The sequence below is a fragment of the Eschrichtius robustus genome, chromosome 15 (genome assembly GCF_028021215.1).
Source record: "Eschrichtius robustus isolate mEscRob2 chromosome 15, mEscRob2.pri, whole genome shotgun sequence".
Lineage (NCBI taxonomy): Eukaryota > Metazoa > Chordata > Mammalia > Artiodactyla > Eschrichtiidae > Eschrichtius > Eschrichtius robustus.
The window spans coordinates 37,197,750-37,216,569 of record NC_090838.1 but is presented as its reverse complement, the minus strand read 5'-3'; the positions used below and the strand labels follow the sequence as shown (position 1 = coordinate 37,216,569).

The window sequence follows — 18,820 nt, the reverse complement described above, 5'->3', positions numbered from 1 at the left end:
TTTTTTTTTTTTGATATTGAACTGCATGAGTTGCTTGTATATTTTGGAGATTAATCCTTTGTCAGTTGCTTTGTTTGTAAATATTTTCTCCCATTCTGAGGGTTGTCTTTTCGTATTGTTTATGGTTTCCTTTTCTGTGCAAAAGCTTTTAAGTTTCAATAGGTCCCATTTGTTTATTTGTGTTTTTATTTCCATTTCTCTAGGAGGTGGGTCAAAAAGGATCTTGCTGTGATTTCCGTCATAGAGTGTTCTGCCTATGTTTCCCTCTAAGAGTTTTATAGTGTTTGGCATTACATTTAGGTCTTTAATCCATTTTGAGTTTATTTTTGTGTATGGTGTTAGGGAGTGTTCTAATTTCATTCTTCTACATGTAGCTGTCCAGTTTTCCAAGCACCACTTATTGAAGAGGCTGTCTTTTCTCCATTGTATATTCTTGCCTCCTTTATCAAAGATAAGGTGACCATATGTGCATGGGTTTATCTCTGGGCTTTCTATCCTGTTCCATTGATCTACATTTCTGTTTTTCTGCAAGTACCATACTGTCTTGATTACTGTAGTTTTGTAGTATAGTCTGAAATCATGGAGCCTGATTCCTCCAGCTCCGGTTTTCTTTCTCAAGATTGCTTTGGCTATTAGGGGTGTTTTGTGTTTCCACATAAATTGTGAAATTTTTGGTTCTAGTTCTGTGAAAAATGCCATTGGTAGTTTGATAGGGATTGCACTGAATGTGTTGATTGCTTTGGGTAGTATAGTCATTGTCACAATGTTGCTTCTTCCAATCCAAGAACATGGTATATCTCTCCATCTGTTTGCATCATCTTTAACTTCATTCATCAGTGTCTTATAGTTTTCTGCATACAGGTCTTTTGTCTCCCTAGGTAGGTTTATTCCTAGGTATTTTATTCTTTTTGTTGCAATGGTAAATGGGAGAGTTTCCTTAATTTCTCTTTCAGATTTTTCATCATTAGTGTATAGGAATGCAAGAAATTTCTGTGCATTAATTTTGTATCCTGCAACTTTACCAAATTCATTGATTAGCTCTAGTAGTTTTCTGGTAGCCTCTTTAGGATTCTCTATGTATAGTATCATGTCATCTGCAAACAGTGACAGTTTTATTTCTTCTTTTCCGATTTGGATTCCTTTTATTTCTTTTTCTTCTCTGATTGCTGTGGCTAAAACTTCCAAAACTATGTTGAATAATAGTGGTGAGAGTGGGCAACCTTGTCTTGTTCCTGATCTTAGTGGAAATGGTTTCAGTTTTTCACCATTGAGAAGGATGTTGGCTGTGGGTTTGTCATATATGGCCTTTATTGTGTTGAGGTAAGTTCCCTCTATGCCTACTTTCTGGAAGGTTTTTATCATAAGTGGGTGTTGAATTTTGTCAAAAGCTTTTTCTGCATCTATTGAGATGATCATATGGTTTTTCTCCTTCAGTTTGTTAATATTATTTATCACATTGATTGATTTGCATATATTGAAGAATCCTTGCATTCCTGGGATAAACCCCACTTGACCATGGTGTATGATCCTTTAATGTGCTGTTGGATTCTGTTTGCTAGTATTTTGTTGAGGATTTTTGCATCTATGTTCATCAGTGATATTGGCCTGTAGTTTTCTTTCTTTGTGACATCTTTGTCTGGTTTTGGTATCAGGGTGATGGTGGCCTCGTAGAATGGGTTTGGGCGTGTTCCTCCCTCTGCTATATTTTGGTAGAGTTTGAGAAGGATAGGTATTAGCTCTTCTCTAAGTGTCTGATAGAATTCGCCTGTGAAGCCATCTGGTCCTGGGCTTTTTTTTGCTGGAAGATTTTTAATCACAGTTTCGATTTCAGTGCATGTGATTGGTCTGTTTATATTTTCTATTTCTTCCTGGTTCAGTCTCTGAAGGTTGTGCTTTTCTAAGAATTTGTCCATTTCTTCCAGGTTGTCCATTTTACTGGCATATAGTTACTTGTAGTAATCTCTCATGATCCTTTGTATTTCTACAGTGCCAGTTGTTACTTCTCCTTTTTCATTTCTAATTCTATTGATTTGAGTCTTCTCCCTTTCTTTCGTGATGAGTCTGGCTAATGGTTTATCAATTTTGTTTATCTTCTCAAAGAACCAGCTTTTAGTTTTATTGATTTTGCTATCGTTTCCTTCATTTCTTTTTCATTTATTTCTGATCTGATCTTTATGCTTTCTTTCCTTCTGCTAACTTTGGGGTTTGTTGTTCTTTCTCTAATTGCTTTAGGTGTAAGGTTAGGTTTATTTGAGATTTTTCTTGTTTCTTGAGGTAGGATCGTATTGCTATAAACTTCCCTCTTAGAACTGCTTTTGTTGCATCCCATAGGTTTTGGGTCATCGTGTTTTCATTGTCATTTGTTTCAGGTATTTTTTTTATCTCCTCTTTGATTTCTTCATTGATCTCTTGGTTATTTAATAGTGTATTGTTTAGCCTCCATGTGTTTGTATTTTTTACAGCTTTTTTCCTGTAATTGATATCTAGTCTCATAGCATTGTGGTCGGAAAAGATACTTGATACAATTTCAATTTTCTTAAATTTACCAAGGGTTGATTTGTGACCCAAGATATGATCTATCCTGGAGAATGTTCCATGAGCACTTGAGAAGAAAGTGTATTCTTTTGTTTTTGGATGGAATGTCCTATAAATATTAATTAAGTCCATCTTGTTTAATGTATCATTTAAACCTTGTGTTTCCTTATTTATTTTCATTTTGGATGATCTGTCCATTGGTGAAAGTGGGGTATTAAAGTCCTCTACTATTATTGTGTTACTGTCGATTTCCCCTCTTATGACTGTTAGCATTTCCCTTATGTATTGCGGTGCTCCTCTTTTGGGTGCATAAATACTTACAATTGTTATATTTTCTTCTTGGATTGATCCCTTGATCATTATGTAGTGTCCTTCTTTGTCTCTTGTAATAGTCTTTATTTTAAACGCTATTTTGTCTGATATGAGAATTGCTACTCCAGCTTTCTTTTGATTTCCATTTGCATGAGATATCTTTTTCCATCCCCTTACTTTCAGTCTGTATGTGTCCCTAGGTCTGAAGTGGGTCTCTTGTAGACAGCATATATATGGGTCTTCTTTTTGTATCCATTCAGCCCGTCTATGTCTTTTGGTTGGAGCATTTAATCCATTTACATTTAAGGTAATTATTGGTATGTTTCTATTACTATTTTCTTAATTGTTTTGGGTTTATTATTGTAGGTCTTTTCCTTCTCTTGTGTTTCCTGCCTAGAGAAGTCCCTTTAGCATTTGTCGTAAAGCTGGTTTGGTGGTGCTGAATTCTCTTAGCTTTTGCTTGTCTGTAAAGGTTTTAATTTTTCCATCAAATCTGAATGGGATCCTTGCTGGGTAGACTAATCTTGGTTGTAGGTTCTTCCCTTTCATCACTTTACTTATTTACTTCTTTATTTTTTATTAATTTATTTTACTTATTTATTTTTGGCTGCGTTGGGTCTTCGTTGCTGTGCATGGGCTTTCTCTAGTTGAGGAGATCGGGGGCTACTCTTCTTTGCGGTTTGCGGGCTTCTCATTGCGGTGGCTCCTCTTGTTGTGGAGCACGGGTTCTAGTCGTGTGGGCTTCAGTAGTTGCTAGTCTTGTGGGCTTCAGTAGTTGTGGATCATGGGCTCTAGAGTGCAGACTCAGTAGTTGCAGTGCACGGGCTTAGTTGCTCCGAGCATGTGGGATCTTCCCGGACCAGGGCTTTAACCTGTGTCCCCTGCATTGGCAGGCGGATTCTTAGCCACTGTGCCACCAGGGAAGCCCCTCTTTCATCACTTTAAATATGTCCTGACACTCCCTTCTGGCTTGCAGAGTTTCTGCTGAAAGATCAGCTGTTAACCTTATGGGGATTCCCTTCTATGTTATTTGTTGCTTTTCCCTTGCTGCTTTTAATATTTTTTCTTTGTATTTTATTTTTGATAGTTTGATTAATATGTGTCTTCGTGTGTTTCTCCTTGGATTCATCCTGAATGAGACTCTCTGCACTTCCTGGAATTGATTGACTATTTCCTTTCCCGCATTAGGGAAGTTTTCAACTATAATCTCTTCAAATATTTTCTCAGTCCCTTTCTTTTTCTCTTCTTCTTCTGGGACCCCTATAATTCGAACGTTGGGGTGTTTAATGTTGTCCCAGAGGTCTCTGAGACTGTCCTCAATTCTTTTCATTCTTTTTTCTTTATTCTGATCTGCGGTAGTTACTTCCACTGTTTTATCTTCCAGTTCACTTATTCTTTCTTCTGCCTCAGTTATTCTGCTATTGATTCCTTCTAGAGAATTTTTAATTTCATTTATTGTGTTGTTCATCATTGTTTGTTTGCTCTTTAGTTCTTCTAGGTCCTTGTTAAACGTTTCTCGTATTTTCTCCATTCTATTTCCAAGATTTTGGATCATCTTTACTATCATTACTCTGAATTCTTTTTCAGGTAGACTGCCTATTTCCTCTTCATTTGTTTGGTCTGGTGGGTTTTTACCTTGCTCCTTCATCTGCTGTGTATTTCTCTGTCTTCCCATTTTGCTTAACTTACTGTGTTTGGGGTCTCCTTTTCACAGCCTGCAGGTTCGTAGTTCCCGTTCTTTTTGGTGTCTGCCCCCAGTGGGTAAGGTTGGTTCAGTGGCTTGTGTAGGCTTCCTGGTGGAGGGGACTGGTGCATGTGTTCTGTTGGGTGGTGCTGGATCTTGTCTTTCTGGTGGGCAGGACCGCGTCTGGTGGTGTGTTTTGGGGTGTCTGTGAACTTATTATGATTTTAGGGAGCCTCTCTGCTAATGGGTGGGGTTGTGTTCCTGTCTTACTAGTTGTTTGGCATGGGGTGTCCGGCACTGAAGCTTGCTGATCGTTGAGTGGAGCTGGGCCTTAGAGTTGAGACAGAGATCTCTGGGAGAGCTTTCGCTGATTGATATTATGTGGTTCCGGGAGGTCTCTGGTGGCCCAGTGTCCTGAACTTGGCTCTCCCACCTCAGAGGCTCAGGTCTGACACCCATCCAGAGCACCAAGACCCTGACAGCCACATGGAGGTTCCAAATTCAAAGTCCCCATCACCTTCCTAAACCCTCTCCAAGCAATTCTGGAGCTAAGAGACTGTGCCCCGGCATCATGCAACGCACATGCACACAGGCCGAAAAGATTTCTTTGATATGACACAAGATGCATGATCCATAAAAGGACACATTGGTAAACTGGACTTCATTAAACTTAAAAATTTCTGCACTTTAAAAGATGCTAGGAGGAGAATGCAAAGACAAGCCACAGGCTGGGAGAAAATATCATATATTTTTGCAAATCATATATCTGATAGAGAGCTTATATCCAGAACATATAAAGAACTCTGAGTATGTTAAGAATAAGAAAATAAGAGACCCAATTTTTTAAAAAATGGGTAAGGCATTTGCATAGATTCATCACCAAAGAAGATACAAAAGTGGCAAATAAGCATGTGAAAAGGTATCCAACATCATCAGTCATTAGGGAAATTCAAATTAAAACCCCAACGAGATACCTCTATACACCTGTTAGAAAGGCTATAATTTAAAAGACTGACCACACTGAGAGTTGAGGAGAATGTGGAGAAATGGAACTCTCTGATACCACTGAGAGGAATATAAAATATAACCACTTTCGAAAGCAGTTTGGCAGCTTCCTTTAAAAGTTAAATATATGCCTCTATATGATCTAGCTGTTCCACTCCTAGGTATTTACCCTAGAGAAGTTAAAGTATATACCCATGCAAAGCACATATCCATCTACAGAAATGTTCATAACAGCTTTACTTGTAACAGCCCGAAACTGGCAACAACCCAAAGTTCATCAATGGGTGAAAGGATAAAAAAATTGAGGTTTAGCCATATAATGGGAGACTACTCAGGAATAAAAAGGAAAGAACTATTGATACATGCAATAACATAGGTGATGTTAAAATAATTTTACTGACTGAAGGAACACTGAAAAAAAAAGCACATACTGAATGATTTCATTTATTTAAAACTCTAGAAAATATAAACTAATATAGAGTAAGGGAAAGCAAATCAGTGGTTTCCTAGAAAGGGAGGAAACTTCAAGGGTCAGAAAGGAGGGACTACCCGGGGTCAAGAGGACACTTTGGGGCAGGGGGTGATAGACATGTTTAGCATTTCAATTATGGTGATGGTTTCTAGGGTGTATACAAATTTCAAAACATAAAATTATACATACAGTTTATTGGATACCAATTTCACCATAACCAAAAATTAAAAAGAAAATGCTTTCTGAAAGACAGCAGGGTATACACATACATATAACTAGGTCCCTTGCCCCATATGAGCTTTACAATCTAAGGCATAACATTCATATATAAAGACATGTAAAGGATGGTTTGACCAAACACCCAAATCATGTCAACATCTTACTTGTAATTATATTGACACTAAAGTAAAATGTATGTGTCTCCATTTTATTTCATCACAATGTCAAAATCTTATTTCTGTTCGAAATGCCTTACAAAGCAAAGTACCATTCTACAGGTAGAAATATAAAACCAATAATCATTGTAGGATTCCTCATGCTTTAAATATCTTAATAGCGATAGGCATGTCAAACCTGGTAAGTTTAACAGGTATAATACAGTAGAAAGAATACTGGGCTTTGCAGCTAGAAAGCTCTGAGTTCAAATATCAGCTCCACCACTTACAAGCCAGTGAAGCTGAGAGATACCCTCAAATATAAAAAAGAGACAGTAATGGTTGCATTGCACAACGATAATGAACTGAATAAGACAGGGTATATAAAAGTGTATTATAGTTGCTCAATAAATATTAGTTTCCCTTCCCTTACTCTTGCACTAACTTACATCTTTTCATTCTGGCTTTGAGGTTGGAGTTTCAACCTGAAACGCAAAGCCAAGTCAATTTCTGATAGGACTCCTACCTTGTGATTTAAAATTCACACTGAAAAAAATTTCTCAGCAGATGACCTTACTGAGAGCCTGGGATTATCTGATATCATCTTTTTCTTCTTCTGCATCTTTTCTAAGTAGGGTCACTCGTCCTGTCAGAGAGAACCACCTCCCAACCTATGGGCAGGATAAAACCACTCCTTCCTCTTTCCTCTAAGTCAGTGATTTTCAAACTTGAGCATGCATCAGAATCCTCGGAAAGTTTGTTAAAACACAGATTGCTGGGTTTTAATCCCAGAGTTTCTGATTCAGTATGTCTGGAGTGAGACAAACTGAGATGCCTGTGAATCTGCATTTCTAACAAATTTCCGAGTGATGCTGATGTTACTGGTCTGGAGGCCCTACTTAGAGAAGCACTGCTCTAGGCCCTTGCTCCATCAAATACTGGCCCCCATCATACTTATTTCTTCTTCCTCAGCTGTATTGGCATGCCTGCCAACATGCCCAACTCCTCCTGCAACTCTGCTTCCCTCTAGTCCACATCCTATTTCCCTCCTTCCCTTTGTCATCAACATCTCACAGGAATAGCCTACTCTCGTTGCTTCACCTGTCCTGGCAGTATGACCTTTCTCACAACAGTCACTAGAACTGCTCTGCAATTTGTTTGACCTCCAGCAGTTTGCAGCAGCTGACACTGCTGATCACCCGATCCTGGACCTGCTTCCGCTAAGAAGCAGTATTATACCACGCCACCCTGAACCAGCCTTCCTGTCTCCAGTCCTTTCTCAGTATCCCTTCCAGGCCCCTATTACTCTGCTCCTGAAACATAGTCATTTCCCAAAATGCTGTCCTTGGCCATCTTCTCTTCTGACGCTCTAGTTTCCATAGTTCTGCTCTTATCTCTTGATTTTGATCTCCAAAACTTCTAGCACAACACTTTCCTGAGATTTGAACCTTTATTCTTCACCGGCTTGCTAGTTATTGTCACAAAGCAAATACAGGTTTATGTTCTGCACCGCCTCAAATGCAGCATGCCCCAAACTGCTGTCTCTTACTACTCTTCTGTATTCTTTATTTCCCACACACGGTCACTTCTCCAGAATGGGTCCCCTCTTTGTTCACCATTTTCCATTCTCATTCAGGCCCGGACTACCTCTTTCCCTTTCTCTGGAATCACTGAGAAGCCTTTAAAACAAACAAACAAACAAACAAACAAACAGAAAACCCTTTTTATTGTAAAATAAGACACTGAAGGAGAAAGCCAGGTGAAATAAACATATGCCTTAACTAAGTATTATTTGGCAAATACCCTTGTTACCACCAGTCAGATCAAGAAATAGAACCTTGCCCGACACCTTAGAAGTCCCTTTACACGATCTGTCCCATTCACCTCCCCCTCTGCCCCAATGCAATGACTTCCTAAATGGTCTGTGGCCTCTAGCCTCTCCCCATTCATCACACTAGATAACTAAATTTGCCTAGACACGTCTTTCCTACTTCTATGCCTTTGATTGTGTCCTCCCTGCTTTTCATACCTAGAATGCCCTCTTCAGCTGCTTTTCTTCCCTTGCCTTTCATTTGCTAAACCAAAGCCCAACAGCCACCTCCTTCATAAAGCTTTCTCAGATCCCCCCACCTTGAATTGGCTGCTTGTCTCTTTCTACACATCATGAATCACCCAATGAGAGCAGACTCTTCTTACATCTTGCTGGCGGGGCAAGTGTCTATCTCTCATCTGCCTGCATATCTTGAGCTTCCTAAGGCAGAAACCGTCAACTTACTCATCTTTGTAACCCTAAAGGGCCCATCACAGTGCCTTACATGTATCAGGTGCTAAATTACATTTTATTGCATTGAAATGAACAACACAAGTTGGACTAGTCATAATCATAGAATCAGAGATATTTGAAATGGCAAATATAATTAGTAAAAAAATTAATTAGCGTCTTTCATTCCAAGATCTCAAAACTGTTTACCAGTCCTCCTTAACCAGTGTAGAATACACTGGTCACCAACATAGGCGGTCCAAATGTTAGGCAAATCTGTCTTCCTTTTGGACTCTGAAATAAGTTTATTTCGGCTAAGTTACAAACAAAAACATAAAGCCAGAGGATGGGATCAGCTTTAAAGTCAGTTCAGAATCACAGAAATGATCATCTGGAGCAGAAGTTCTCAAACTTTAGTATCAGAATAATTTGTAGAGCTTATAGTTGAAATAAGAAAAACAATTTGATCATCTCCATACGTGATGAAAAGACATCTGCTAAAGCTCCATATTTATTTATGGTAAAATCTTTTAAAAACAGGAATCAATAAAAAAAAGTCCTTAACAAGATAGAAAATATCATTTCTATTTCAACTCAAAAGCTAATGCATACTTAATGGTGAAACACCAGAGGATTCCCAACAAAGCCAGACTCAAAGATACCTATTTAATATCATTCTGGGATTTTTTTTTATCCAATAAAATTATACAAGAGAAGAAAAAAGATACAAGAATCAGAAAGAAGTCAAAATTCCCATCATTTGCAGATGATGTGATTGTTTATTTGGAAAGCTCAAGAGAATAAGTTGACAAGGTATTAGAAATAATAACTCATTGAGGTGACTAAACATTTGCTATACAAAACCCTATAGCTTTCTTTATATACATACATACAAATAATAACCAGTTATAAAATATAATGAAAGATCTCATTTATAAAAGAAACAAAAAAGGTAGTTTCTAAAAATAAACTTAACAAGAGAAATGACGAAACATTTTAAATGCTAGTGAAACACCTAAAAAAGCTTAAAAAGAAAACTTCCTGTTCTTGAATAGAAGACTCAGAGGCATAAGCTGTCAAGTCTTAGTAAATTAATTCATATATATTTTTTCAGTCACAATGAAAATGTCACCATAATACAAATACCAACATGATTTTAGAATATTCTAGGAAGAAAGAATAATGGCAAGAGACTAGTCTTAACAGATATGATAATATATTACAAACTTTAGTAATTTACACAGTTTGATAAGGCCACATGAACAGACAAAGTCTACTTCTGAAAATCTGCTCTGTAGATACACTTACTTGCAAATGTACAGTTTATGTACAGATACATTTCACTGCAGCACTGTTTATAGTAGCCAAATACTGAAAATAAATCATGTCCATTATTAAAATAAAAAATAAATTATTTTTTAGCAATGGATTCTCATATGGGCATTCTCCAAAAAAATTTTTAAAGATTTCCCCCTTGTCCATTTTAAAGTGAGGAACTCCTTTGAAAATTAAGACATTTTTATTTGATATGTACGTTCTGTGATATAAATTTCTATGAAGGAGGGATTTTTCTGTTAAAACTGGAAGGCATTTTCACAGAGGACGCAGTAGTCTGACATGCACACCTGGCTATCAATATAGAACTTGGCCAATTTTTGGTAGTGAGATTTTGACCTTGATAAAAAGTCAGGATCGGCATGTCCAAAGAGTGAACACAAATTGTTCTATAAGAAAAGGCCTTAATTTTTAATTTGCTGCAGTTTAAGAGGGCCCCTAAAAATACCATGCCCCCCAAATTTTAAAATCTGGCTCATATAAACACAAAAAGGAGAACTCTAGCACAATATCTAAAACTGGGTAACATTCACCCTGTGGGAGCTGGTTTCTTCAGTGAAGAAACACTAAACACTAAATAGTAGGGATACAAGCCCTTCTATAAATGTGTCAAGCAAATAAAAAATGTTAGTAATAGAAAGTACACTTAGGTATTTCATTTTCCCATATCCAAGATAGCAACAGAAGGAAACAGGACTGTGGCATTTCTAGAATTCTCAGCAGTTCTTGAGATTCTGTTACCATGACTCTAGCAAAACTCACTAACAGGTATATTTTATCAGAAAATTTCTAGAGAGCCCTCAGCTTTCTTATCTCAGTTACCTTCTTCTAACCTTCCTCTTCAACCTGACAAAGGACAGATAAATGCCTACTCACAATGTCAGTGTCTACAGACACTATATGTGCATGCCTGAGAAGAAGCCTATCCTGAAATGAAAGTCAGCTATCTGATATATAAACTGATGTCTGAATCTCTAGAGCTTGACTTTCTTCTATTAAAAACTGTTTGGTCCCATAAGCCTTGTGGATTCATATCTTATCCTATCTTTCATTTATCATGTCATTTATCATGTCTTTCAAAACGTGCTCCAAATACAAATCTTAAAACCTTTCCTATAACAGGGATAAAGTGTACTAATTGCTTCAGGGAATATAAAAACATATTAAGTAGAGTCCTTCCCTTTAAAAAAATTATGTCTCCCTTGCTAGAATGTGAACTCTAAGAAGGCATGGACTTTCTCAGTCTTGTTCATCACTACATCTCTAGCAACCCAAAACAGTACTTGGCAGACAGAAGGTGACTGAAATATTTACCAAGAAATGAATGAACCAATGAACATGAAAATAGACAACACACTTTGAATAATGAGAGAATATGCCATGTTTTCTGGGGGACTATTCTAGGGCCAACAGAAGTTAAAAGAAGGAAAAGATTAGGGCAAGCTGCCTCCTGAGAAGGCAGGAGGAAATGGTAATTAAGCCACCCTAGAAGAAAGGATTTAGATGGATAAGGAAGAGGGAAACAAGACTGGCAAAGACCAGAGATGGGGAGGACCAAATGTGTTGGAGAAGAGTGAAGAGGCTTGGGTGACCCAAGGAGAGGGTGTATGTTGGGGAGCAGTAGAATCTACACTGAATGAAGAGAGTGAGGAAAGTGAGGGCAGACTGCAGAAGGCCTGAATAAGTCAGGAATTTTATCCCCCTTGGTTGGGATTTACATTCTTAAATCATTTTTCACATCCCCAATTTAATGTCTAAAGGAAAATGAGCCTCCAAGAAGACATAAACCTTAAAAAGCAGTAGGGCAATGGAGCCAACAGTCAATCCTGGGGGCCCACATAAAGGTAAAATTTGGGTTATAAAACAGTCTTAAAAGTTATTATGAGTTCCACAGTTTATTAAAATTAATGGTTTATTAAAGAATAATAAAAAAAGTCACAGGTCTAAATTCACTAGAATTTTCACACAAAGATAAACTCTTTTCTTAAGTAGAAACTTACTTTTAATATCACAGCAGGGTATATTTAATCGATTTTTTAAAATATTGTAACTGTTATCTACTATTAACCAGAGAATGACGCCATTCACTAATTCTGGAACACCTAGAAATATGCAGACATCAAAAGCTCTGAATGGTTCTTTATTAGACAGTCACAGGTTTGAAGACAGCTTCAGATAAACCTAACAATTGAGAAGCTGTAAATATCCTTGTTCTTTCACCAAACTCTAGCTATATTTAGTAGCATGATTTTCTTTGTTCAAGAGTTATTTGCTATAACTTTGTATTTACGTTCTCGAAGGCAGAATACCTTGGGTATATTAGTTAAGTTGATAGGTGGCTGCATGGATGAGCCAACTAATGAACCATCAAATGACTGTATTTAGATCTGTGAGAGGTAACGGCTATATCCTTCATATATGTGCATCCTAGATCTTTCTTAGCCAAGGCTAAAGCTTCCAGGCTTTTGCAAACACATCTTTCATCTTTAGCAACAATCACACTCAGATTAAAATGGAACAGAGGGAATAAGAGAGTTTGGAAGGCAAGAGCATTATTCTAGGCAAGGCTGCTGGTGGTTATGAGAGCAGGAATGGATTTACTGTCAAGCTAATGAAGCCTATCATTGGGGCCCCCTCCCTCTCACAGGCCCCTTCCCGGGCCCACAAGCAGCCCCAGTGATGGGTTCACATGGCTGTATGCTTCTGTAAAATCTGCCAAAGTAACGTATAATCGAACTCATTCTCCTAAAGAGGGCCCTCAAAATAAGTTTCAGGCCACTCATCAACTGGGTCTGCCCTGTAGGAAGAGGCTGGTAGCAGGAGGAATGCTGCTTCCTGAGAACACTGGCAGAGCAGGGGGAACAGGAGCTTGGGGTGCCAGTCAAATTTCTGGGTGCCTTCTCTCTCTTTTTTTTTTTTAAAAAAACACCATTTCCGAGGTTCACAGTTCTCATACCACGATTTTCCTTTCTGCTTTTACATCTTTGCAAATGAAGTCACAGAAGACATTCAGCTATTACAAACTTCATGCCAAGCTTTGAAGCGCTTTTTAATAGCAGAAATATTTGGCTCACGTGTGGGCTTTGTAGCTATGGTAAATACCTCTTAGTTATCTGTCGCTACTGTTATTCCACACCTCCAATTTGGAGGAGAAATTCTGCATATGCATTCAGGCACTAAAAAAGAATATTGAACTATATCTCAGCTCTTTTGTGAACGGTTTCCTTTTATTTCTTCTCACATGGAGCTAATGCTTTCATCATATTGTACTGGTTATGGGTGGGAAAGCAGTGGATAGAAGGGGAATGCTGATTATTACATCATTGGTTGGCAGTTTCCTCTTAGCTTCTTGAAGGTTAAGTGGTCAAGTAGCTCCTTAATATGAGATCAAGGCATTTCAAGGACTGACTCATCCACCTGTTTCCTGGCAACGTGCTTTCGTAGACTTTGGACAAAATGCTTACAGTGGTTAAAAAAGAAACTGACCACAATTAATATGAAATACAGACAGAAAAAAAACCCCTCATCTTGGAAGTTTCTGTACGACTACTGACATACAGACTATATGTCCAGGTACATCTCAGAACAATATATTAGAAATAGCATTTTTGAGAATAAATAGAAACAAAGGCATTTTGGATCTATCCTGTGTTGAACAATGACATTTTGCTTCTTTATGTAACTTCATTATTTTATGAAGGGATGACAGAAAATACTATTGCACTCCATAATTTAAACACCTGACATTTTTGTTCCTCAAAATGCAACATTTTAGAATCCTAGATATGTTTATTAATTAGCGATTATTAACACCCAGTAAACAACATTATGTCTTGTAAAAACACAATCTCTCTTCACAGCATGATGCTGAAATCTATTATTCCCTGATTCCATATGCTGAAATACACTCAAATGGTCACAAATGACCTTAAGCATTAAATAAATGTAAATGAGGACAACATAGAAAATGTGTTTTTGATTGATAACTAAAAGACCAGGTTGAAAATCACATCCAAAAATGAAGTCTTCCACAGAAGGGTATGGCAGTCTGCACTGTGGAATAAAAGCTGTCCTAAGAATGAAGAATACCCAGGTAAGAGATTCCTCTTTCTGTGGACCTACTGGAGGTTTTCTGCGAAACAGAACTGGTTTACTCATTTATTTGAGAAACACAGAGCATACCGCCCCCTGTGCCATCAGCCTACTGTGAACATTCTAATGCAGGATTCAAAAATTCGTATATGGACCCATTACATTCACAAGTTAATATAAGAAAAAAAAAAGTTATTGCTACTCCATATCCTCATACCAGTATGTTTTCCACTTTAGTTTTTAAGCATTGTTGCTGTTCATCCACCTTTGTTCCCCTGCAAGCTGAGCAGTTTGGGGTGGGAAAGCATCCTCAAACATAGAGAAAACTCAAAATGTCAAAGGATGACAGATTAACAGTAATTAAAGAATGAATTAAAACTTAGATTGTTCTTCCAATAATGTCTGTGGTTAAACACATGAAGGAAAAATACACAGATACAGATATTTCTTGTGAAAACTACTAAATGATTACTTATTCCTCTAGGTCCATACCAACAGGGCAAAATTAAAATGTAGCATCACAGGAAACACCATTGTTTTGGTTGAGGGTAAGCAATTCCCCTACTTTGGATAAGAAGGAACAGAATCTAAAAGGGAATGGATACCTAGACTATTTTAAAACCATGAAACAGAACAGGGTTTCTCAATCTTGGTTCTATCGACATTTTGAGCCAGAGAGTTCTTTGCTGGGGGGAGGGGCGTGGGGCTGTCTTGCGCAGGCCTAGCGGCACCCCTGGCCTCTATCCACTAGATGCCAGTAGCAACCACCTTGCCCCAGGTATAACAATAGAAAAGTCCCCTGGGGCAAAATTGCCCCCCTCCACCAGGTTGAGAACCAGTGAAATAGAGCCATTCACAAGACGGTCCCAGGCTGGGCTTCTCCCAACCTCATACTGTACCCTCTCAATCCTTAAATCATTCCCAACCCAGTGTTTAACATAGTTATCTTCAGTTTTTCTCATCTATTAATTGTAGGTAATGAAAACGCCTGCCTGCTTCATTACAGGTTCTTGTAAGCGTTAAATAAGATACTTTTAAAGTGCTTAAAACAGTGCCTGACCCACAGTAAGTGTTTAATAAATATTAGCTATTGTTAGTTTTAATAATCATCCGTAGTACTGAGAAAAGCAGTTTCAACCAGAGTGTTTTAATGCAAAAAGGTATCTTACCAGCTTGATATGTTCCCAGTCTTAAACACACCCGCCGTCTGATTCCTTGTGATGATGTCTCTCACATCTATAGGCCACAGTTAAGAAAGCTTCTGCAGTGATTGTCAACTGACTCCCAACCAGAAAGAGGCCCACAAACACTACGATATTCTTATCGTATGCGGGATCAGCATGGTGAGAAGGGCTGTAGCGTGTGAGGCAGGAGGAGAAGGGTGTAGCCCTGGCTCTGCCAGCAAATGTTGAATTACTTGTCACAGGCAAGCTCTTTTAATTCCCTGGACTGTAGTTTTCTCACCTGTGAAATATACATTCAGGGAGCACATTGGCAAGGCCCAGGGTGATAAGCACTGGTCAGGGAAGATGACTGTACCATAGGTGCCAGGCCCCACTTGCTTAAAAGAGCTAGAAGCCCCAAGGTGAGCCTCTTTCCGTCAGTGGGGAGGGCAAGGGCAGTCTTCTGAGACTCTCCAAGTTGAAGTATTTTCAATCTCCTAAATGCCAGTGGGGAGAGTGAGGATGGGCAGCAGGGAAAGACCTGGGGGGAAGTGAGAAGAGAAAGATGGAGAAAGGCTGGAGAATCTCAGAGAAAACTAATTACTGAAAAAGAAAATTCAGTGAAAGTCGCCTTGAAGAACTGTCTTTACAGACTTACAGTTTGGCCCGTGGCCATCTGCTGACATGTAAGGACTTGTACAAAAAGAGCCATATTTACTGAAGCCATGTTTTGAGGAGCTGGTCCATTAGAGCACAGAGCGCCATCTTCATGAGGACCCGTGGGAGAAATCATGTCAGGTTTCAACACTGGGAGAAACTGGACTTCAGATCAACTAGTTTTGCTTCAACTTCTGGACACTGTAAATCTTATAACTGCTCCTCTTTCTCTTTTTGCTCTGGTCCTTGTGCAACTCAGAGCCAAATGGATGATCTAAGCTGAACAACTACAAGTGCTCTATGGCACATCTTTTCTCTACCGGTCCTATTCCTGCCTTCATGATGTTTTCCTGGCTTTCTACTGTCCAACTGCCCTCGCTTTCTCCTTTATTTTATATGGTATATTCTGTGTGTCACTGTAAGAAGGCTTAAAATCCCTCTTTTGGAATAAAGCAAGGCTTAAATAAACAAGAAATAAAATAATTCCAGTGAAGGTTGCAAGCTGAACTAAATTGGGCCCATGGGGAGGTGACCAAGCAGACAAGCGACGTTCCCCTATTGCTCAGAAAAACAGATTTCCTGAATGCTCAAAGCAAGCACTGGCCAAGATCTCCCTGCAAGAACAGAGCCACAGGACATTTTAACCTAAATCTCTGCTTGAAACACCCGGCACACCCATTTCTTCTCTGAGTGAATAAGCAGGTACTGTGATAGCTTTCTTCCCCCAGGAGTGGGTAGGAAAAATCAATTAGGTCTCCTAATGAAGGGCTTTGTTGAGGTTTACAAAAGTGCTATAATGCAGACTTTTTTTTTTTTTTTCCCCCCTGGGTGAACTTTCCTGTATGCAAATTAAATACCGTTAAATTACATTCATTAAAAAAATAAAAGAGACTAATTTGCCTACTTGTTTTGATTAACTAAAATGACACATCGGCCTACAGTTTTGTCTATTTCAGGAAGAAAGTATTTCAGGAAAGTCTTCTAAATGAAATGTCTTGTAGAAAAGGACAGCTGACGTCTTTATTCTGAGAAGAACAAAATTAGTAAAGAGTCAGCTGACAACTGGTTTTGATTAAGTTCCCCCACACTATGGCCACACCCTTCTCGGCGTTTCCATGACATCCAAACCACATGCCATAATGTGCTCGGTACACCTGTAGCGTCGTATGAGTACATGACTAATCTATCAAGCCAAACATATTATTTTGTTAGTGGAGGTAATACTTTTTATAAAATAGTCACAGGGAAGTTAAATTATATAACTCAGAAAACCTATTAATAATTTTTAGTAAACATCTTAACACTATATACTTTTATACAATTTATAAAACTGTGAGTCCAGGTGGCCAGGCTGAAGCAAGAATATGTATTTATATTCTAGAAGCAATGTTTTTTAATGAAAAAATTCACAGCAGTACTTAGGCTGCTTTATTTTTAGAACTGGGAAGGAAATATATTTTGTGGTTTAGGAGGTGTTTTTTATATTAAAACAAGTACCAAGAGAAAAAATGGCCATAGTATATTAAAATATTGCCTTAAGAGATATATTTTGATATTCTGCTCCCTTTTACTTTATTTATTTATTTATTTATTTTTAACATCTTTATTGGAGTATAATTGCTTTACAATGGTGTGTTAGTTTCTGCTTTATAACAAAGTGAATCAGTTATACATATACATATGTTCCCACATCTCTTCCCTCTTGCGTCTCCCTCCCTCCCACCCTCCCTATCCCACCCCTCTAGGTGGTCACAAACCACCGAGCTGATCTCCCTGTGCTATGCAGCTGCTTCCCACTAGCTATCTGTTTTACATTTGGTAGAGTATATATGTCCATGCCACTCTCTCACTTCGTCCCAGCTTACCCTTCCCCCTCCCCACATCCTCAAGTCCATTCTCTAGTAGGTCTGTCTTTATTCCCGTCTTACCCCTAGGTTCTTCATGACCCTTTTTTTTTTTTCTTAGATTCTATATATATGTGTTAGCATATGGTATTTGTTTTTCTCTTTCTGACTTACTTCACTGTGTATGACAGACTCTAGGTCCATCCACCTCACTACAAATAACTCAATTTCGTTTCTTTTTATGGCTGAGTAATATTCCATTGTATATATGTGCCACATCTTCTTTATCCATTCATCTGTTGATGGACACTTAGGTTGCTTCTGTGTCCTGGCTATTGTAAATAGTGCTGCAATGAACATTGTGGTACATGTCTCTTTTTGAATTATGGTTTTCTCAGGGTATATGCCCAGTAGTGGGATTGCTGGGCCGTATGGTAGTTCTATTTTTAGTTTTTTAAGGAACTTCCATGCTGTTCTCCATAGTGGCTGTATCAATTTACATTCCCACCAACAGTGCAAGAGGGTTCCCTTTTCTCCACACCCTCTCCAGCATTTATTGTTTTTAGATTTTTTGATGATGGCCATTCTGACCAATGTGAGATGATATCTCATCGTAGTTTTGATTACCCTTTACTTTAGGTCAGATTCTGAGGTGGTTCCTCTGGCTGGCGCTGTGTCCAATAACAGATTTTCTCATTCTTCTGTGTCACTTCAGGGTAATAAAGGAAATTCAATCAAATCGAGTCAATCTGTCCAGGATAGTGTTCAACAGCATGGACCAAATCCTATTCTCTGAATGTACCCGCCTTCTGGAAGACTCCAGTGGGAGATGCTGGGTGCAAAGAAAGCCTTAATGTGATTTCTGATTAAATAGATACAGAGCAATCACCTTCAGTCTCCTAGTGGGCACCTGGACTTCTGAGCTCTAGGATATATGCTTGTGACTAAAAGAAATCAGGACTCTATAACTAGATTTTCTCTTCAAACAAAGCATGGTTCAAGAGCGGGGATCCATCTTAATTTTGTTTCAGTTGATTTTTATCCTTAAAAAAATATATATATGTATATATATATACATGTTTGTATA

At 38.3% G+C, this 18,820-nt stretch overlaps 1 protein-coding gene across 3 annotated transcripts in view; it reads right to left on the bottom strand.

Moving 5' to 3' along the window:
* The window catches only part of CAMKMT (calmodulin-lysine N-methyltransferase), a 407,707-nt gene that overhangs the window by 31,616 nt on the left and 357,271 nt on the right, over positions 1 to 18,820 (bottom strand). For 2 of the 3 annotated variants that reach the window (XM_068565063.1, XM_068565065.1), the window contains exon 7: positions 15,239 to 15,305. The exons of the other annotated variant lie outside the window; for it this stretch is intronic. In XM_068565063.1, the coding sequence (XP_068421164.1) occupies positions 15,239 to 15,305 (67 nt within the window). The remainder of the gene's footprint in view (positions 1 to 15,238; positions 15,306 to 18,820) is intronic. 3 annotated transcript variants of the gene reach the window in all.